The sequence below is a fragment of the Nasonia vitripennis genome, chromosome 5, assembly GCF_009193385.2.
Source record: "Nasonia vitripennis strain AsymCx chromosome 5, Nvit_psr_1.1, whole genome shotgun sequence".
Classification (NCBI taxonomy): Eukaryota; Metazoa; Arthropoda; class Insecta; order Hymenoptera; family Pteromalidae; genus Nasonia; species Nasonia vitripennis.
Genome location: NC_045761.1, coordinates 25,594,860 through 25,614,094, shown reverse-complemented (window position 1 = coordinate 25,614,094; position 19,235 = coordinate 25,594,860). Strand labels below are relative to the sequence as shown.

The 19,235-nt window shown below is 44.9% G+C and overlaps 3 protein-coding genes and 1 non-coding gene across 10 annotated transcripts in view; 1 reads left to right on the top strand and 3 right to left on the bottom strand.

Annotated features, from left to right (window-relative positions):
• Window positions 1–993: 993 nt before the first annotated feature.
• On the bottom strand, window positions 994–3,005 carry LOC100122259 (helix-loop-helix protein 1). The gene is made up of 4 exons (XM_008208861.3): window positions 2,793–3,005; window positions 1,990–2,064; window positions 1,767–1,901; window positions 994–1,569 (listed from the first exon to the last, which is right to left on the bottom strand). Exons 2-4 carry the CDS (start codon window positions 2,052–2,054, stop codon window positions 1,416–1,418), a joined length of 354 nt encoding a protein of 117 aa, XP_008207083.2. The 5' UTR covers window positions 2,055–2,064; window positions 2,793–3,005; the 3' UTR covers window positions 994–1,415.
• A 2,523-nt stretch (window positions 3,006–5,528) lies between these two features.
• LOC100122274 (sodium channel protein Nach) lies at window positions 5,529–9,369 on the top strand. The gene is made up of 11 exons (XM_031931198.1): window positions 5,529–5,781; window positions 5,910–6,100; window positions 6,168–6,318; window positions 6,386–6,531; window positions 6,602–6,695; window positions 6,777–7,040; window positions 7,100–7,211; window positions 7,285–7,338; window positions 7,408–7,567; window positions 7,653–7,759; window positions 7,837–9,369. The coding sequence occupies exons 1-11, from the start codon at window positions 5,644–5,646 to the stop codon at window positions 8,169–8,171; spliced, it is 1,752 nt and encodes a 583-aa protein (XP_031787058.1). The 5' UTR covers window positions 5,529–5,643; the 3' UTR covers window positions 8,172–9,369.
• The window catches only part of LOC100122289 (probable beta-hexosaminidase fdl), a 33,794-nt gene continuing 22,749 nt past the window's right edge, over window positions 8,191–19,235 (bottom strand). For 3 of the 7 annotated variants that reach the window (XM_031931194.2, XM_031931195.2, XM_016986011.3), the window contains 9 exons: window positions 15,704–15,847; window positions 15,229–15,351; window positions 13,569–13,831; window positions 13,331–13,494; window positions 13,051–13,267; window positions 12,332–12,562; window positions 11,941–12,242; window positions 11,428–11,855; window positions 8,206–10,974 (listed from right to left, as the gene is read on the bottom strand). In XM_031931194.2, the coding sequence (XP_031787054.1) occupies window positions 10,827–10,974; window positions 11,428–11,855; window positions 11,941–12,242; window positions 12,332–12,562; window positions 13,051–13,267; window positions 13,331–13,494; window positions 13,569–13,831; window positions 15,229–15,351; window positions 15,704–15,847 (2,020 nt within the window). In that variant the 3' untranslated portion in view covers window positions 8,206–10,826. Of the gene's footprint in view, window positions 10,975–11,427; window positions 11,856–11,940; window positions 12,243–12,331; window positions 12,563–13,050; window positions 13,268–13,330; window positions 13,495–13,568; window positions 13,832–15,228; window positions 15,352–15,703; window positions 15,848–19,235 lie in introns of all 7 variants that reach the window. The other 4 variants (XM_031931196.2, XM_032600912.1, XM_032600913.1 and 1 more) reach the window with 2 other exon arrangements.
• TRNAK-CUU lies at window positions 11,155–11,227 on the bottom strand. The gene has a single exon. It is a non-coding gene; the product is annotated as a tRNA-Lys (tRNA).

The following is a 19,235-nucleotide window of genomic DNA, read 5'->3' as shown; positions in this document are numbered from 1 at the left end:
GGCGTATGCGCGGCGGAGAATATGGATTCGGGGACGCGCCTGCGCCGATGAGGATTATAAGACTGTCTCGGGCTTGTAAATTGATGCTGATCCTTGGGGCGGCTTGCAACTTGCCTGTAATGGGTGTACACGGGGTCTGAGATGAATAGTGCATGTGTTTTGGATTTATTAATTTTACGATTGTTTGTAATTCGTAGAAGCGACGAGCGCACGTCTTATCGCTTCGATCGCGCCATTCTATGAATAATTTCATCCGAGCGTTACTTGCATAAAACAGATAATTATGTATTTCCCAGAGGAGACACTCGTAATCAGGTGAAAATCAATCATCGATTTTCGACCTCGTGCTACTTTCAGGTATATATAACGCAAGTGGATTAGATCATTATACAACTCGACGAATATACCATATCGCTTTTATTTCGGAGCGAAATTCCCATTTTAGACGTTGATATCAATCTCTCTCCGCGAATCCGACATGTTTATTAGCCCGAGCAAAACGCTAGATATATCCATACAGCGACGATACCATCTATCGCTTTCCACGTATACTTTCCAGCGGTAAATTCACACGCCTACGTGAATTACGTCCAGCACCATAAAACTGATAATTACCACGACACAAGGTCCCTCATTGCACGGCTGGGATAATTAGACGTAAGAGCCTCCATCGCCGACGAGAATCGATCTATATAGGCGGTGCAGCCATCGACGATCCGTGAAATGCCGTCTCCGCTGTAATCCCATTCTTTTTCACTTAGAGAGACCGGCGCGATAACCCCAGGGGAGGCTCGGACCTGCCGCGCTGCTGTATACGAGCTGAAATGGGATTTAAGAGCCTCGACGAGCATATGTCCGAGGAGATAGAGCTACGTGCGGACGGGCACTTGTTTTCCGTTTTCCGGAGTAGAGCCAAGCATTCGGGATCGATGATGCGCTCGAACAAAGGATTCGGGGGAGGGGGGGGGGGGGTCGTGAAAAAATGATCGTTTCTTTTTTCTCAAAAATAATCGTGTATATAATTACGTCGTGTAGAGGGTGTACACAGGCTTGGCGAACGATGTAACGAAAGATTCGGAAGACAGTACATGCACAGGACCGTCGGTTCATTATACATTAGGACAAGTTTAATTACGGCGTGTTTTTATAGTACACAGGAGACCGCCTCTGAGATGCGGTAACTTTACACAGTCACACGCCTTCCTTACGCACCTCACTCGAAAATACCGAAATTACGATTAGCTGAGCTTATGCTACGCAAAGAACGAACGAGAAATTTCCGACTATTTACACACAGGAATAATTGTAATGACTCTTCTTCGTTGGCTTATATTATCCTCGTTGCAGCGTCGTCGTCTTCGGGACGGCAGGAACTTTAACGTGCGATTTTCTCTCGTCAATGATCGCGAGAAAAATCACGCCTCGAGAACGTGATTCAGGTAGGCGATGTAGCAGATGGCCAGCCGGAGGATCTCGATCTTTGAAAGCTTCTTGTCCGGGGGCAGCGTCGGCAGGAGCTTTCGAAGCTCGGCGAACGCCAGGTTGAACGCCTCCACTCGCACTCTTTCTCTGTTGGAAATTATTTTCGTCAGTGTTTTACATTTGTACCAAGAACGAAGAGATTGATCGCGACGATTCCCGAATATATTTTGAGCTTAAAGCTCGTTAACTGTCTATCAGCAGGACGTCGACCCTGCAGGCGCGTGTCGTAATTTCGTTTTGAGAATTCAAAGCGTCGCGTGAAAATAGAACTGCTTGTGTTTTACCTGGTCGCGTGAGCCGTTCGGTACTTTTGCGTCGCCCGACGCCGTCGGCGCCTCTCTTCTCTCGACAAGCTTCCCGTCCCCGAAGTCACGCCGCTGACGATGTTGTGACCGCCGTTTGCCATGTTCTCCCTGTCTCTGCAACAACAACCAAAATCCTTATGGTTTTTCAAGCTTCCAATCATCGGAGCAATGATTAATCAAGTATACACGATTCACCACAAACCTTCGCCGACTTTGAAGACTCAAGTTGCAGCAGGCCGAAATAGGAAGCAGCACTTCTCTTTCCATTTCTCGCGCGCTGCAATAAAAACACATTTTGTTAACTCAACATTCCTTGTGCTGTCAATCTCCCGCGTTTATCGCATTGCTATATTAGCTGAGCAATCATCCTCATTTCCCCGAGGAAGAGCCATTAACTGGAGGTGAACGGAGAAAAGGGGTAAGAGCTAAGCGGATAATCGGTCGCGCAAATATTTGCCGTTATAACTTAAGCGTGTAGGCGTAGTTGCCGAAGATTTCGCGATGCGGATTAAGAGAATCCTTTGTCTGAGGTATAGGCTTTTGGAAGTAAAAATGCCGTACAATTACATCTTTCCCTCGCTCGATCGAATCGACCGCTTTTTACGCCCTTTGGAATTATTGATCAAAACGCCTGCCAATAATGCACGGCCCGTTTCATTAAAAATTCAAAGCGGCGTAAAACCGAGCCCCGTAAAATCTCGGCGATTCTGAAAAGAAGAAACCGAGCTCCCAAGGGAACTGTAAATCGCCGCAGTTTCGATTTCGATTCCTCGGCTACTGCATGATTCAGGCGAAGCGCGACTTTTTCACAGTAACGCCTTTGGTTGGAGTTTTTCGCGCCCGCTCTCATTTTTATGGGTGTCGCGAGGCCGGTGGTCGCATTTATTTTTCATATGCATCTCGTGCGGTTTTGGGAAGCAAATGGCGACTTGCGATGGATTTTCATAAGGAATAACTAAAAAAGAGCTGAATCAAACTTAAATTAAAAAAAAAATGCATCCTTACCGAAAGTTGACCGAGAAGATTACCGAATCACTCGGTGCCTTGACTCTCCCTCGAGACAGCGCATCTTGAGTCCTGCAATCGACACCACGACTCTCGACACAAATCACAAAACGAAATCTTCGAAAAAAGACACAGAACTTGCACAGGCGAAAATCGAGACCCGACAGTCGAGTCCCGGGTCTACTAGAGTCTCTGATAAAATCTCGCCGTCGCAGGGATGCTGCGTCTCGTCGCGGGAGATTCGGCGCAGCTCCGCCCACGCTTCGGCTGGACCAATGCTGGCGCAACAGCCTCCGGGAGATGAGGCGAACACGCCCTGCTCGACGGGAGATGAAGCGTCGCCATCGCTATCCCTGAGTGCTCTGGAGGGAAATGGCTGCGATTTTGCACTGTTGTCGAGGAAACGGGCTATGAATAATTGATAGTTTTTAAAAAGCTCGTTCGGAGCTTTCGAAAATATTGGTATTGGTGTAGTGAATTTTTGGACGATTTTGCGAGGTTCGAATCGGAGAAAGATGGAAATTGTTGTTTTATCTTTTGTATACATTTTTGGAAATTTTAACTAATTACGATTTTGTTGAGGAAAACTCGGTATTTCTTCATGAAAAATCATGCCCGCTTTATTTACGGTCGATCAATGCTGAGAAAATAATTATTCTTATTTTTACGGCAGAAATGTTAGAACGACTATTCGAGAATCTCGAGAAGAAAAAGTGATTCTATAGAGAGAAGTCTTTATCTTGAGAGAGTCGGCGGAGGGTCGGCGTAGTCTGTATTAAGGAGACGCAGATGCGTCCTGATGAAACACCTGCGCCAACCGTTACATCGTGCGCTTTCTTCGTAAAGTTTTCTCATACGAAACTTTCAAAGTTCTTGAAACTTAGAACAGTATTAACATATAGTTGCAAAAGAAGAGAACGGTTGATTTTCATCAAATTAATTCGCTAAAAATTCAACTCCCAAAGCAAAAATTATCCAGCCCCTGTGGTAATCATTCACCGACTCATCACACACCGCAGAGTCAACCACTTTAGCACTATCCCTTCCGCGCAATTACATCCTAACTCTGCATACGCAGCGCGCGTGCATGATCGATCCGGATGGAAAAAGAGGTGCGAAGAGCGATAATCAGTCGCGAGAAAAAGGGTAGGTCGCCGCGTGTCGGCGCGTGCAAGCGCGCGTAACCTTCTGGGACTACACGCCTCGTTGATTGAAGTGCTATGACGTGACACCCCTTTCGCTCGAATCATAATCCGTGAAATGCCTAGGAGAGGAGGAGGAGACACCGCGATGCGGTTTTCGATTTGTGTGTGTGTGTGTCTGTGTCTGTGTGTGTGTGTGTGTGTACGGCGATTGTTTGCCTTTGGAAATTGATGATTGATTGTGGGATGACCGATCGAAGGGGGTTGAGATATGCTTGTGTGTATACTTTGCGCGATTAAAAAGTCATTCGGGCTTGGGTTTTGTCGGTCATTATGATATGCGTTGTAGTGGTGAAATTAAAAATTGGAGACGCGTATCTAGAGATGATATTTTAATGAAATATTCTAATGCAGTTATATTAAAAATATGAACAATCGAAATTCAGTTGTACTGGTACTCTGTTTTACTTCACAGGCACTAGCAGGGATATAGGTGGCAGCAGCACACGATGAAACTGTATTATTCTGCGAGCAAGGGAAAATCAATAAGGTATTGCCAGAAGGGCTGTGGATACCAGTCCTTTACCATAAATGGATAAGAAAAGCGGTAGTTGCCATTTGCAGTTATAAATGCTAAATATTCTGGTAACAGTGTTCCGAAAACCAATAATTTTCAAATTTGAATAATAATTTCTATTTTATTCTACTCATCACAGAATATTCTATTCAGTATATTCTGTGTTTTTCAAATACACCTTGAACTATAATTGTAAAAATAGAGCTCTGATCTTTTGCAAATCATCCCGGGACAAGAAATTATTATAAACCTCGTTCGGCCTATTTAAAAATATTGGATCAGATATTAGTAGTATACCTACTAATTTTTCGATGAACTCAATTACACGCCTAATTTTTTTTCTGTGATGAAAACGCACTATTTCCGTAAGACTCTTATTTTTGTATTAGGCAATATAAAAGAGTGGTTTCACTGATTTTTATCTTGTCACTCGTACACCAATGTAGAAGTACATATTTTTTGCATCAAGAATATAACTCAACTGCAGTTAATTGCAGTCAAGTTAAGGTAAGGATATAAATCAACAGTAATCATCCGTATAGCCACTATAATTTATAGACTAATGTAATTACCACGAAAAATTTCCACACCTCGATATCAAAACACTAATTCGCATTTCTAGCTGGAAATCCCACAACTACCCCACGACTATAACAAGCACAGAGTTTGTTTTCAAAGCTTTTCCAAGAGCTACGCAAAACTACCCCGAATCGTCATCAATGTTGTATCAGCAGCTCTATTCAAAGCATGAACAAATCGAACTCTGCATTTCAATTAGCTAATTCACTCTTCTCTCGGCACACTATCGCGGACAAAAGATCTGGAAAGACCACACGACTGCATTAATTATGAACGAGGGGGCTAGAGTGTGGAAAAGTTGCGCGAACGATGAATGGGGTAATGAAAAGCGCCGCACTGGTCTCTCCGGGGAAAAGCAATTACACTTTATTGCCGCGAATGTTTGTTGTAGGAATTGTAAAGGCTCAGTGCGAGGTGTCGAGTGGCTGAGCGCGCGAGTGTCGGGATGGGCAAGACTAGGAAAAATTTCAAGGGTGAGAGTAAGGCTCGAAGTGGATTTTAATCGTTTTCTTTTACTTCAGATTCGAAAGCTTCGATATACATTTTCGACGTGATGAGTGTTTTAGAGAGAAAGGGTGAAAAATTTTGGAAACCCTTTATCCAGCAGTATTGCGAAAACACGACGCTTCATGGATTTCGATACGTGGTTTCGCGCGACTCGACGATCGTTGAGAAATTCATTTGGTTGCTGGTACAGTATATTAAAACATTCGAATATTTTTGAAAACTGATAGCAAATAAGGATGGAGGACATGGAAAAATTTAATTTTTTCGCTCATATCGAATAAACGAATAAATGAATTTCTGTGCAACAACCAGGTTTGCATTCTCGGCTTGAGTTTTAGCGTGGCGTTGATGATGCTCGTGTGGCAGAGATTCAAGCAAACGCCCACAGTAACGACCATCGAGTCAACGACGCATCCGATCTTCAGTCTCAATTTTCCAGCGGTTTCCATTTGCAATTACAATAAAGTTTACAAACCTCACGCCGATAAATTTTCCGAAGACATGTAAGTCCATACTGGATTAAAATGGGCTGAGCTTCTTTCACATCGTTACAAATCGTGGTCTTTTCAGGCGACGGAAAGGGTTGAGCGAAAAAGAGATCGTGACTTTCTTCGCGTCGCTGCCGAAGCTAGTCAGGCCTGACTACATCGATGCCGACAACAGACGAGCTCTGGAGTTGATGACTTCTCCGGAGGTCACCATCGAGGATATCATGTACGATGTGAGTGTTTTTTAAATATACTCACTCATATGATTTGCGAATGACTCCACGGCCCGATCCATGTCAGATGATGCAGCCGTGCGAGAAGCTGCTGCTGAGGTGCACGTGGGAGGGAAAGGTGTACGACTGCAACAAAATCTTCAAACCCATCAAGTCCATCGAGGGATTCTGCTGCGCCTTCAACTACCACGTCGACACGTCTGAAAATTCCATGTGAGAGCGAACGAAATCCCAACGAAATCAAAACTACTATCTGTGTTTTCACATCCGATTCTTTCCGCAGCTTCGGAGTGAAGGGGGCCAAAAAGTACATAAACGTCAGCTCGGCAGTTCGACACAATCTCACGAAAGAAGAGCCGGGCGTTTTCGAAGTCCTGGTAGATTCATACAATTAAATTCGAATTTATCCTTTCTTAAACTATCGAAAACAACAATAACGACACGTGTTAACGAAACAGAGTGTACCAGGCGCAGGCAGAGACGTCGGACTGTCGGTTGTGTTGGACCTCGAGAAAGAGGCCTACTACGGCTCGATCAAGCCCAGCGTCGGCGCATCGATCCTAGTGCACGATCCATTCAATTATCCGGAAGTCGAAATACTAACTAGCTTCATACAGCCCACCCAGGAGATCGCTGTGATCTTGTCGGGTACGATCATGGAAAGTGCACCTGACGTGAGGAACCTCGACCTGACGAGGCGGAACTGCTGGTTCAACGATGAGGTGAGAGTATTTTTTTGATGCGTGAATGGAATGGAAATGAACGATCTCATTCGTTGCAGAAGAAACTTCAAATCAGCACGGTGTACAGCTATCAGTCGTGTATCACCGAATGTAGGATAAGATACATTAGGAGATATTGCAATTGTGTTCCATTTTATTATCCAAATTACTGTGAGTATTTGCAATCAGTCGTACTCTGAAAGTACTCTGAAAATTATTCAATGAGCACGCCTTTGATTTTTAGATCAAGAACGAGTTTGCACTTTGCTAGATGTCGATTGCCTTACCAAGTACAGAGGTATTGTATTGAAATTTCTTTTGATGGGTTATAGGCGCATAACGATAAAATGCGAATTCACACTTCCAGGTAGCTTATCCAATCTGAGAACGATAATCGACTTGGTTACGGAGAACAATACGCAAGACTCAGTCAAGTGCGAATGTCTTCCATCGTGCGATGACAACCGATATACTTCCAATAGTGAAAACGCGTTCATGGAAAATGTCTCGTTTCACTTGCCAATACTGTAAGTTCCGATAAACAAATATACCCCGTGATGGATGAGAATGTCCGTTTGGATTTAACGAACGATCGAATTGACGTTGTTACAGCGAGGGGTTCGACGTGAAAAATGTATCCCTTGCTTCCATTTATTTTCGAGGTATCACCTGCTTGAAGTACAGAAAAGAGTCCTGGATGTCGTGGGACGATGTTCTGGGTAAGGCTCGAACTGGCTTGTACAGAATCGATGAAACAAACAGAGAAATAATGATCGTAAAACGCTCTTCTTCGCAGCGTCCTTCGGAGGCATCTTCGGCCTCTGCGTCGGCGGCTCGTTCGTCAGCCTAGTCGAGTTCTTCTACTTCTTCGCCAACAAGATCTTCCGCAACTCGAAGGAACAGCATCAGCAAAATTTCGTGAGCACTCCGCCGGCCCGCGAAAAATTCAAAGTCGTCAGCATCGACCGGCTGAGCGACTGGTCACGCAAGACTAAGCTGGAGGTCGAAAGCCTGCAGAAGAAAGAGTTGACCGCTTTGAAACAGAGCTACTCGTACAGCGTGCAAAGCGCCGGCGTGAGGCCAGACCTGCAGGAGGACTTCATCAAGCACTTTCTCAAGCAGTACAAATGAACAAGACGAGACAGGCGGCTGTTATAGTAACAAATATTTATACATAAATTTATTAACGACGATGTTGAAATACATGTCAAATAAAGAGAGAACTCGAGACTTCCTTCGTTACGGAAATCTTCTCGTGCTTATATAGAATCTCCGTAATTTACACACGCACTTCGCAACAGAGAGTATTTTTTCGTCATCTCATCGTCTTCATCGTTTTAACGAACGCAGTTTGTGAATTTCTCGGTACGTGATTATATATTATGTACATAAGTATGAAATGCAAATTAACGGACACAATACAATGGTATTACATAGTTAAAGGGTTGCACTAGTGCTCGCGGAAAATAAATAAATTTTCTTAAGGGGAAAGGAGACGCTTTACTCGTTATAATTGATCTCGTAACTTCGCGCGGGCTGTGTGACAGTTGAATTGAATCTTTCTATTGCTTCGGTTGCGCGCAATAAACGCTTAAGTTTTCCAGCAACTGTGTATAATATACGTAATTGATATCGTAGGCCTGTGTATAAAAGACCGGCAGAGATCATTCGGCAGATGGTTTTGAAAAGGGACACGCTGAACTTTCACAGAGTCGCTATAAATAGTTGTGTTATATCATAATAAAGCTAGACACCAGTGCTTTATGCCTTGTATAAATATATTCGTATGTAATTTATGTACGTCTATAATTATGCTATAATAATGCAGTTTCGATCTGTTGGCGTTCGCGTGTCTCTTCTCGATCGTATAACGTTTTCATCCAAACGTATTTGCCTATTTAAGCAAGTCTCCTAAGGTTTCTAGTGAACGTTTGGTTCTATAAATATATACTACAAAATCTGCATCGCTATTATAATTGATTCTGGCGTATAAAAATCTATAGCAAAGATGTGCACGCGTAAGTACCATATGTTTAAATATTTATTTTTCTATTATGTTTGTTTATTTTATCGTTTATTTAATTTTCTGCTGCGACTGGTCAAAATCACATGCATAAGAAATTATGCTGTAGTATTCATTATCATTGCGTTTTTAATACGATCAAGCTGAGGGCAGGTCATTAACAGCTTACAACCTTCTATTGCACAAAGTAAAATGTAAATCAGCTAACTTATTAACAAAAACTCTGCTAAAAATATAAAATTTTACGAATATAAAAGATTTCAAGATAAAAATGCACATTCAATATTTTCATAATTGACTCATGATGCATTGCTTTCTTCGTATTCTCTTCATATTAAAATAAAATAATAAAAAAAAAAAAAATAAATCGACCTGCCAAAGCCAAGAAACTTTTCTCAAAGTTTTACAGAAGCTTATATACGTTATAAAATCTAATCCATCAAATATAAATACTTATTCTCTATACAAAATTTTCTTTGCAAAATTTACGCTTTTCATGATTATTAATGCAACACTGTCATCGTGGCTGTCTAGATATCATTTTTTGAATACACACATACGATAGCGCCTCGAAATGCCGGAGTATTTAAGTTATATACGCTTTCTTTGTAATAATTTACTTTAGTCGAGCATTATAGGAACGACAATGCTGCTCGCACTCCTTTCAGGAGTTAGTTTGTTATACGTTACTTTTACTAAACTGAAAATCCAAAAGGCACTTCCAACGAAACAAACCCAAGGTATCTGTGTCCATTTGACTGTTTCCGACACTCTGTGCAATTTTTGTTCCGTCACTTATACGCTGAGGCCAATCTTAAACACCGGTAAATACTTCTGTTTACTTTAAAAGTACTTAGCGGTATTTAGTTGACAGATAAGACCAAGCCATGGTTTGCTTACGTACACCATTTACGTTTGAACATTCACATATATATATATATATACCGATGAACGCATGTATCAGTCAATACGTATCTATCAAGGGTAGCCTGCTGCAAAGTTAAAGCAAGCGCTACATGGGCAATAAGAGCGCGTGCATTATTATAGTCTAATCATCAAACTTTCAGCTATCATCGGGAAACCAAGTAAAAATTGGCATTTCGCTATGTACTTTGCAGCATGGGCCATGCTCATATCCGAATTTCTTACGTATAGTTTATAAAGGGATGTACCTATGCGTATACTTGCTACCAAATAATTATAAAAGTGCTTTATACGTATGTATATATTTAACTACAGTTCGCCGTATGATTTGTCTAACGCACGAATTGCGACGCCGACGAGAGTACGTACTGTGTTGACATTAGTATTTCAAAATACGCAACGCAACGCAGTTCTCGAACGGGATTCGGTAGCTTTTGTTACGTTAAACGCTACCTTTTTCACATTGTTTTTTTACTTTCATTTTTGCCTCGAATAAAATCTATTCGAATAACCTACGTTTTTTCAACATAAGCCATAATTGCGATTTCCGACACACCAAACGAATCCTGAAGAAAAAATCGCATTATCTTAGCTTAAAGTAACAAAAGCCACTGCTTCGTACAGATAATCATCAAGAACACCTCTCTACGACTACGCAATCACATAAGAAAATTCATGAAAAAGAATAAAACAGGGTGCTGCAGTCGTCGAAGGTTCGGGAAATGGCGATCACCCATTGAAGTACGAATATACATATTTATCATCGGGGAGGTAATGACGAGTGCCGTAATGATCCGCTAATGATTCTATTGTTAACTTCTACGTATATTCCAGATTGGTCAGAGGCATTTTCCAGGATTCTGAGTGCACCAGTGAGGCCACATCGCCTCAGTCCTAACTCCCCGCGAGCGTAACAGCTCGATGTGGGCCGACAGTCGTGTGTATACGCTCTCATCCGTGGTGTAGCCGCTTGAAGGCAGGTCACTCCTGAAACGACAATTGGTTTCAGCATCTTAGCGAAAAGAAAAATACAATCTTGTTTGTACGCGGACGTTACAAAGGGTATCGGCGTTTGATTTCTTACTGGCTCTATCATTTTTAGCAAAAGCTTAGCCTGGCGTCGCGGTTTAAAAGCTAATGATACGAAAAAAAAAACAAAAAGATATGCGCCCAACGTGGGGCTCGAACCCACGACCCTGAGATTAAGAGTCTCATGCTCTACCGACTGAGCTAGCCGGGCCAACTGTACCACCCGGGCTCCTATGACATACAAATATTTGCGACTGCTTCTCTGTTCAGTCGATAAAGTAGAGCAAAACAAAAAACTAGAGGAAAGAATCTGTTTTACCGTCCTTCTCTAACTTGATTTTGTTTGTTTAAAAGGTTCTTTTTACATATTGATCTTGATTCTATTACTCGAACTTTCGTCAACAAACTTACCACAATCTTTCAGCGAGGGCGGACGCCCTGGGCCATAGTCGAGGTCCCAGCGACGCCTGTCCCAGCTGTTCGGCCCAGATGGCGGCCTCTCCTCCCAGCAGCAGATGCTGTTGCTGGGGCGGGTAATCCCGCCAGGGCCTGTGATTGTAAACGGTCTGCCAGGTACGGTACTCCCCACAGGCGGCTTCGCCCGTCTCTCGCCAGCGACCGAAACCGCAGTCCAGGTACCAAGCGTCCACGTGCGACAGAATCACCCGGAAACCGTCCTCCAGCAGGTCCGGCGTGTCCGGCCAGTTGCTACCACCCCAGGACTGTATCACGTGCACCGACGAGTCCAGGTACTGCGTTATGTACGGCCGCTTCGTAAGAGGCGAGCTCCAGAGGATCACCGCTTTCGGAGCCTCGCCGTGGTTCGCTTTTATCAGGCGCTGTGGAACAGAGAGCCATGGGTCAATGATTCATTCTGCATTCGCGTACATTATAACAAAAATTTGATCGGGAAGGAGAGCCAACCGAATGCAACTTCTTCTCAAACTCAGCCCAGAGCACGTGGTAGTCGGTCATGTTTTGCGCCTGCATAGCCGCGCTGATGTTGCTGTACTGGGCCCAGCAGTCGAGATTGACCTCGTCGCCTCCAAGGTGGACGATGTCTCGCACCTCCGTCAGGTCGAGTAGCTCCCGATACAAACCCTCGAGGATCTTGTACGAGTTCTCGTTGATCGGATTCAGCTGGCCGCAGTTCGGCTCGCCGCAGTACGCCGACCACGGCTGCTGGTCCACGCACAGAGCCAACTCCCCGAGTCCGTGCTCCACACCTGCAAAGCGTATCATTTATTAATTTTCTTTTTCCTGAATTTTAACAGAAATAGTTTCTTCAAAGAAAAAATACGCGCAACACACTGACCCCATTGCCATCCGGCGCCAGCGTGAGCCGGCGAATCGATCTCAACGAGGACCCTGACGCCGCGTATCCTGGCATAAGTCGCAAGCTCCTTGACGTCCTCGGGCGTGTAGACCTCGTCGCCGCTGTAAGCTCCCCACCTGGCCATCTCCGGAAACTGCGCCGAGTCGTAAGGAAAGCTCTGCGAGTCGCTAAGGTGCCAGTGGAAGGTGTTCAGCTTGGAGGCGGACATTCCTGCGAAAAATTATTCGCTTTTTAATGCAGTCCACTCGTTCTCCACGTTCCGTTAAACAGCGCGCTCGTTTATTCAGTATACCGCCTATAAATAATTGCAACCGACATCGCGGGTTCGCGAATTTATGTTTTTACAGTCGCGAATAATTAACCGCGCCGTTACGAGCGCTATGTAACGATAAATAAAAGTAGCGAGAGATAAAAATGCAAATTAATCGCCGAGGAACGAACTTTTAATCATTCCCGAAAGCAATTACTCGGACACCTCGTTTCGTCGTCAAAAAAAAAAAAAAAAAAACGAAGGAGAAAGCCGAACCATCCCTTCAGGCGCGTATCGATTTTCGTGGCAAAAAAAAAAAACACTCCCACTCGACGAAGGGACGGCATAATCAGCGCGGCGTTACACAACGGCCGACGCAATATCATTCATAAACGAGCATGTATACTCTTCCCCGCAGAGCGGAAGTGACAAATGCGAGGCAAGCTACCATCAATCACGCGCTTGAGCTGCTCGAGGCTGAAGAACTGCCTGCCGGTGTCGACCAAAAGGCCGCGATAGGCGAAGGCCGGCTTGTCCTCGACACTGGCCTGAGATAAGACTCGCAAGCAGCCCTGTTTGCTACAAGCCTCGTCCCACCAGATCATCTGCGAGAACGTCTCCAGGCCGTGGCGCACGCCGTAGTATGATTTGCCGATTATCCGCACCTGCGTTGTTAAAAGATTAATCAATGTATAGTCAGTGAGTTCGAATCAAGCGGACACTCGTACCTCGAGGTGTTTGCCCTTGGTAAGTACTTGTAGGTGATAGGACTCGTCGGTGTCCAGAGTCAGTCGCGCGTCCTGGACTGCGCCGGCACTAAGGTAGATCACGAAGCTGTCGACCGCCGAGCGGCTCTTGGCGTTCGGCGCTCGCACCAGACTCCTCAGGTTTCCTGGAAATAAATTTGATTTCATTATCATCGGAAGGAGACAAATGGATGGTAACGATATTTTCACTCTCGCATACCCATGAACACATCCTTGGCTTGTTCCAACAGGTCCCTGACGTCCTGGTTACTGGTGTTGACGGTGGAGAGCTCGACCTGCTGCCAGTGAAAGACGAGGTGGTCGGTACCGAGGTCGACTCTTCCCGACGGTTTCGGCCAGAGGAGCCTCGAGTTGCCGCCGCACATGGCCGTGCAGGTCGCCAGGGAGATGCGAGAGCTGCGCACCGAACGACGCTCGCACCTTCCAGCCACGCAGGCCCACGACCAGGGACTCTGGAACGTCCTGTAGCGAGACGAAGATTTTTCATTAGAGGCTGCATTTGGAATCGTTTTATTTTTTTTTGTTAGTGTGTATTGTTCACGATTTGTTAAGTGTATGGAGGATTCATGAGGCCCTGCTGTAAGCTGAAAAGGAGTTTAAAGCTCGGCTTCTTCGTGGACTAGCAGTTTTATCGAATTTTGTCTGAAATGGCTTTACAATTTTCACAAAAAGATGTAACTATAAGGTGGAAGTTGGAAAAAATGAATGAATCTGCAGACCCATTGTATCTAGCGCACAAAAACGTTTGAGGCGAAAATTTCACATTCTAAAGCAGACAGCGATCCAGGTTTATTTCAATTGAAATAAGAAATCTTTTGTAGCAAATTCTTCGCTCATGTCACGCGCTTCTTAATTTTAAAATGAGTTGCGGGCAGGGTACATCGTTACAGAGCTCTCCGCTATGTTGTAGGTCTGCTGTTGGTCGTTACACTTAGTGTGTGCGTGTTCTAAAATTCAGTGTTTAGGAGGTACAATTATCGTTGCTGTATATACACTTTCGTGTACAGTGTTAATTTCCGTGTGTACGGCGGTGATATACAATCGTAGATGATAAACATTTTGTACATGTAACGTGTCGTCTTGTATACTCGTGAGTAAATACAAAAAAATTAATTTATTTATATTAAATAAACACATTATATACCAAATAGTCAATATACAGCTCAATCTACGATTACAATTATCATACATTTGCGCAGCTCAGTCCACTTGCAGCGATGAATATGAGGTTCTAACGTATTACAGTGTCGCAGATCTTTTTATTCCAACAAAGAGACGTGTGTCCCCTGACGGCTAAAGATGTTCTCAAAGCCTATGGCAAACGCGACTACGTCGAGAGATATAAATCGAACAGAACTCCGTCGATGTATACATAACGAATGGATGTCTACGTCTCTACGAGTGGATTTCCACACGGAGGCACATTTCGCTGCCGGCTGCTGAATTGATACGTATAATAGCATGATTAAATATGCATGTGATACGCGTCCTAATTTCGGAGATCAATTAAAATTAAAAAAAAATACATAATAAAACAAGCAAAAACCAAACTACAGACACAAAACAAAATCCATAGCCCAAAATACAAAAACTAAAAATAATCCATATTCTTTGGATACTGGTTACCGCAAACACCATGATAATACACACAGCCATCTCGACAAAGACAAACAGACAGATCTAGCCGCGTTAAATCTCGGGGACAGTAGCCTAGGCACGAGCGAACACCCGATCCCGCTAAAAGCCATCATTACCCCCATTGCACAGCTTCTCTTTTCACTTAGCCGCAGCGTCTCTCTCTCTCTCTCTCTCTCTCTCTCTCTCTCTCTCTCTCTCTCTCTCTCTCTCTCTCTCTTTACCTATTGGCACGAGGTACGTCCTCCGGGAGTTCGTAAAGTCGTTGGCGAGGACTCTCGGAGGCGATTTCCTCGTCGTCGGCGGAGACTACCAGGGTGACCATGCTTCGGCGCAGATCCTTCAGACTACGGCAGCAAACTGGCTGTGTCGGTGAAACGGGGGCGCAGAGTCGCTGCTTTTTTAATTTCTCGCTCGTTCTCTCAACGATGCACGCGAGAGACGAGGAACGGAGGGGGTGTATGTGGAGGAAATAACGGCCGCGCAAACACATGCCAGGATTACATTTTCACTTTAACCTCGTCTTGCTGGTGTCGATTTTACGAAGCCCCGCGAGCGTGGAACTGATTGATTTGTATTAACTTAAAATCGACACCAGCATTGGTGCCGAAGAGAAAGAAATAGGGAGAAACGACAAGCACAAGACTTAGAAAGGCATTCCATAGGTCTGTGAGTTAAAAGTTGTATACGGTGTCTTACCTGCGTGCGGTGAAGGGCTGCAGCGATGCAAGCGGTGGCGTGTGGGCGAACATGGCGATGAGGAGCACTCCGGTGACAAGAACGAGAAAGAGAAGGACCCGCCTCATCCAGCCGCTAGGCACGCTACCCACCATTCTCGCGAACCTGCAAGTAGAACAGATAGCGTTTAGTCAGGCACGCAGTTCGACCCTATGCGATACGCGAGTATCTTGGTGTTCACTTATCGGGCGTTCTCGGTACCTTTGCACGTTAATCTAGCCTACATAGGCTTCAAGGGGACAAAAAAGCACGCAAAACTAGGTAGGTCTCTACCACCGCCAGTTTCTGCTAAGGGCCGAAGCATCGGCTCGAATCAGAGGCTGTAAATCGCGTGATTCTTGGGGTGCACTTATCGGGCGTTCTCGGCACGTTTTCTCGTTAATCTAACCTACACGGGCTTAAAGAGCACGGAAAAACACGCAAAAACAGGTAGGCTAGAACTCGGGCAGTTGCTGTTAAGGGCCGAAAAATCGGATCGAACCGGAGGCTCTAACTCGTGTGTTTCTCTTGGGGTGCCCTTATCGGGTTCTCTTGACGATTTGTGTGTAATCATATTGAAACGCATTTTTATAATGTTTTCAGACAACGTCGTATGTTGATCTGATACGCATAGACAGCGTATGAAGTATTGCGTAACGCGCAGTCGACGCTTATTTATAGAATTATAGAAAACCCATTATATAGTGGCTCAATTATGCCATTCGTGCATGCCTTCGTCGCGTGGAATTCCTGGGTGAGTTTGAAAAAAAAACTCATACTGCAATGTGTACGGTGGTCTATATATGTCCCACAGCGTCTATAATAAAACTTTCCCCAGCCCGACAAGTCGTTACCTGCATTATTAACCGGCTGTGTCCATCGATTCGTACTTTTCGAATTATAATAACCGGCGAGTACAATCCAACCTCCTTGCAAACGAGGTGATCCCTCGCGATCATCAACGATCGCTCCTATACATCCGCGGAAAAAAAATCTAATCCGCATAAAACCAATTACTCGCGATAACCTAATTAAAATCCGCGATTCCCCCGCCGACCGGAATACCCGCGAGACGCGACATAAACAATCCAATCAACGCGATGCCGATCCCACATCTTCAAAAAAAAAGTATCAACATGCCCTCATCGATCGTCACAAGGAGGAGAGGGAAAAAAAGCGCGAAAGCAAAAGTCGAGTCCTGGCCGTCTACGTATTCTCGCGTGCGCTCGCGAATATCCAGGTTATCTCGCGCCCCGCGCGCTGTAGACCGTGTAGATATAGGTGTATACGGATAGACCGCAGATGTGTGTACGAGACGAGGACGCTCGATATCGCCAGGCAGGATCGGCCGGCGAAATTATGCGCTAAAAATAGAGAGCCACGACGTAGCGGCTTTGATGCCCAGCTCTGCGATGCGGTGCCGCTGTTCGCACGCGGCTCTGAGCTGCTCACTCCTGCAGGACCGACATACGTCCAACACACGTCTACTTTCTCCTTTGAGCTTGCGCGCGAGCGTTTGCAGAGACTCGGTAAATAGACTTTGTTGTGTGTCGTGTATGCGCGATGGGTAGCTCGCTGGATGTAATTGTAAATATGTCACCGGCGGTTCGACGAACCCGCTAGTGCACGCGAGTTTGTGAAATTGCTTTATAATTAGACAACAATCGGAGTGGGAGCTTCTATGAATTTAATTAATTTATATGTGCTGTACATTCGATGTATATATGTGATAGAGTGGAATCTTAAATATACTATACCAATAACGCTTGATTGCCAATTAGGATTTATTTCATATATTGTGATGGGTATAAATATTACGAGCAATTAACGTCGTTATTCCGAGGAGAGCTCTCAATCGTCCTTTGAAGGAGATAATTAGTCGGATTGAAATTCGAGTTTTAATGCCCGCGCGCGATAATGTGCAAACGCTAATTATATGCTGATATTTCTGTTTCAGACGCGCGAGTGTGTAAGAAACCGCGCTGTAACTTCGAGACTCTATTGCTCCGTTGTTGAAATTCCTCCCAGCAACTGTTATGTGGAATATAACCTTGGCTAAATGCCAATCGCTAATAAATTACGATTGTAAATGCTCGCGAAAATAAATCCTTATACGCATGGATCAATAAATAATTCGATTATAATCGAGCCTACGCGCCACGTACAAGCAGAAAAAAAGGATAAAACAGACAACAGTCGTGACAATGGGGGGAGAGGCGAAAAAAATAACCATCGAGCGGACCAGCGAGATCAGTCATTGTGACAAAGCTGCCGAACAAAGGCTGCCTACGTATACAAACCTGCAGCAACGTCCTCAACGAACACACGACAATCATCGCCTACGCTCTTTCGACGTAGAAAAAAAGTCCGCTCGACTGAGGAGTTCATTGTTCGCAGCTGTATGGTGGGCTAATTCCACGACGCAATCGAGAATCACGCGGATGTTTCTTCTAACGTCGAAATCCCGTCGTCGAGATTCGATTTTTCTTTCGCTCTCCCTCCCAATATGTAGAAGCTCGTTACGGAGGGTCTAAACCAATTCGCGTCTCTGGCCAAACTCGATTTATTCCGCGCTATACTCCCACGCGGCGAGTAAAAAGCGAAAGCCGAAACTCATCGCGTTATACACGCCGCCGGTGACGACAAAAAAACAGCCCGTATGACGGGGAAAATCCGCGCGCCAAAGAGGAATTATTCATCCTTCGGAGGCTCGCCGCTCAAAAATCGGAGATTCTTTCTCTCTCTCTCTCTCTCTCTCTCTCTCTCTCTCTCTCTCTCTCTCTCTCTCTCTCTCTCTCTCTCTCTCTCTCTCTCTCTCTCTCTCTCTCTCTCTCTCTGTGCAGCGCAGCAGCCGCATCGCATATGCGGGAGGAAAGTCGCGTCGCATAGGCGTCAGGGGAGCGTCGATGGAAATGCTCCGATATATATCTCCGTTAGAGCGCCGGGAAAGAAGGAAAATCCCGTAATGAGACTGGCGGCTGACAAGAGCGAATGATTCCCGACGCATAGCCCTGTACGTGTTATGGATTCCGAAGGGCGAGACAGACAGAGAGACGCGAGGAGGGGTGTGGAGAGATTACGGGGTTGTTGTTGAATTTTAAGGTTTCTAAAATAACGATCAAAGGTAATCAAGCGGAGTGTATATAATCGAGACGTGTGTAACGCGCGTGTGGGCAGCGATGCGAGAAATGAAAGGACTCCTGCGCCTCATTTAACTTTGCAACTTCCATTTTTTCGCCATGTACATTCCTGTTACACGCTGTTTTGAACCCCTGCAGCAGCAGTGCGCTCGAAAGTTCGAAATTCATATTGTGCGCGCTGCCGCCGAAAATACCTGGAATTTCGAACAAAAGAGCGAGACGCCGAGCGATGTGCAAAAATGTGTCAGCTATTCGCGTTCGAAATATCATGCGACCGATAAGAGCTCGTCTCTTCACCAATTTTGCCTCGGTAAAAATCAGTGTAGCTACATAACCATCAGAAGCGACCTGCCCCGAAAAATGTTCCTGGAACC

Coding starts and splice junctions, on each gene's coding strand:
- LOC100122259 (XM_008208861.3), bottom strand. CDS start 2,054: ATGGAAAGAGAAGTGCTGCTTCCTATTTCGGCCTGCTGCAACTTGAGT. Junction 1,902..1,989: donor AGTCTTCAAAGTCGGCGAAG/GTTTGTGGTGAA, acceptor TTGTTGTTGCAG/AGACAGGGAGAACATGGCAA. Junction 1,570..1,766: donor CGAACGGCTCACGCGACCAG/GTAAAACACAAG, acceptor AATTTCCAACAG/AGAAAGAGTGCGAGTGGAGG.
- LOC100122274 (XM_031931198.1), top strand. CDS start 5,644: ATGAGTGTTTTAGAGAGAAAGGGTGAAAAATTTTGGAAACCCTTTATC. Junction 5,782..5,909: donor AGAAATTCATTTGGTTGCTG/GTACAGTATATT, acceptor TGCAACAACCAG/GTTTGCATTCTCGGCTTGAG. Junction 7,568..7,652: donor TCGTTTCACTTGCCAATACT/GTAAGTTCCGAT, acceptor ACGTTGTTACAG/CGAGGGGTTCGACGTGAAAA.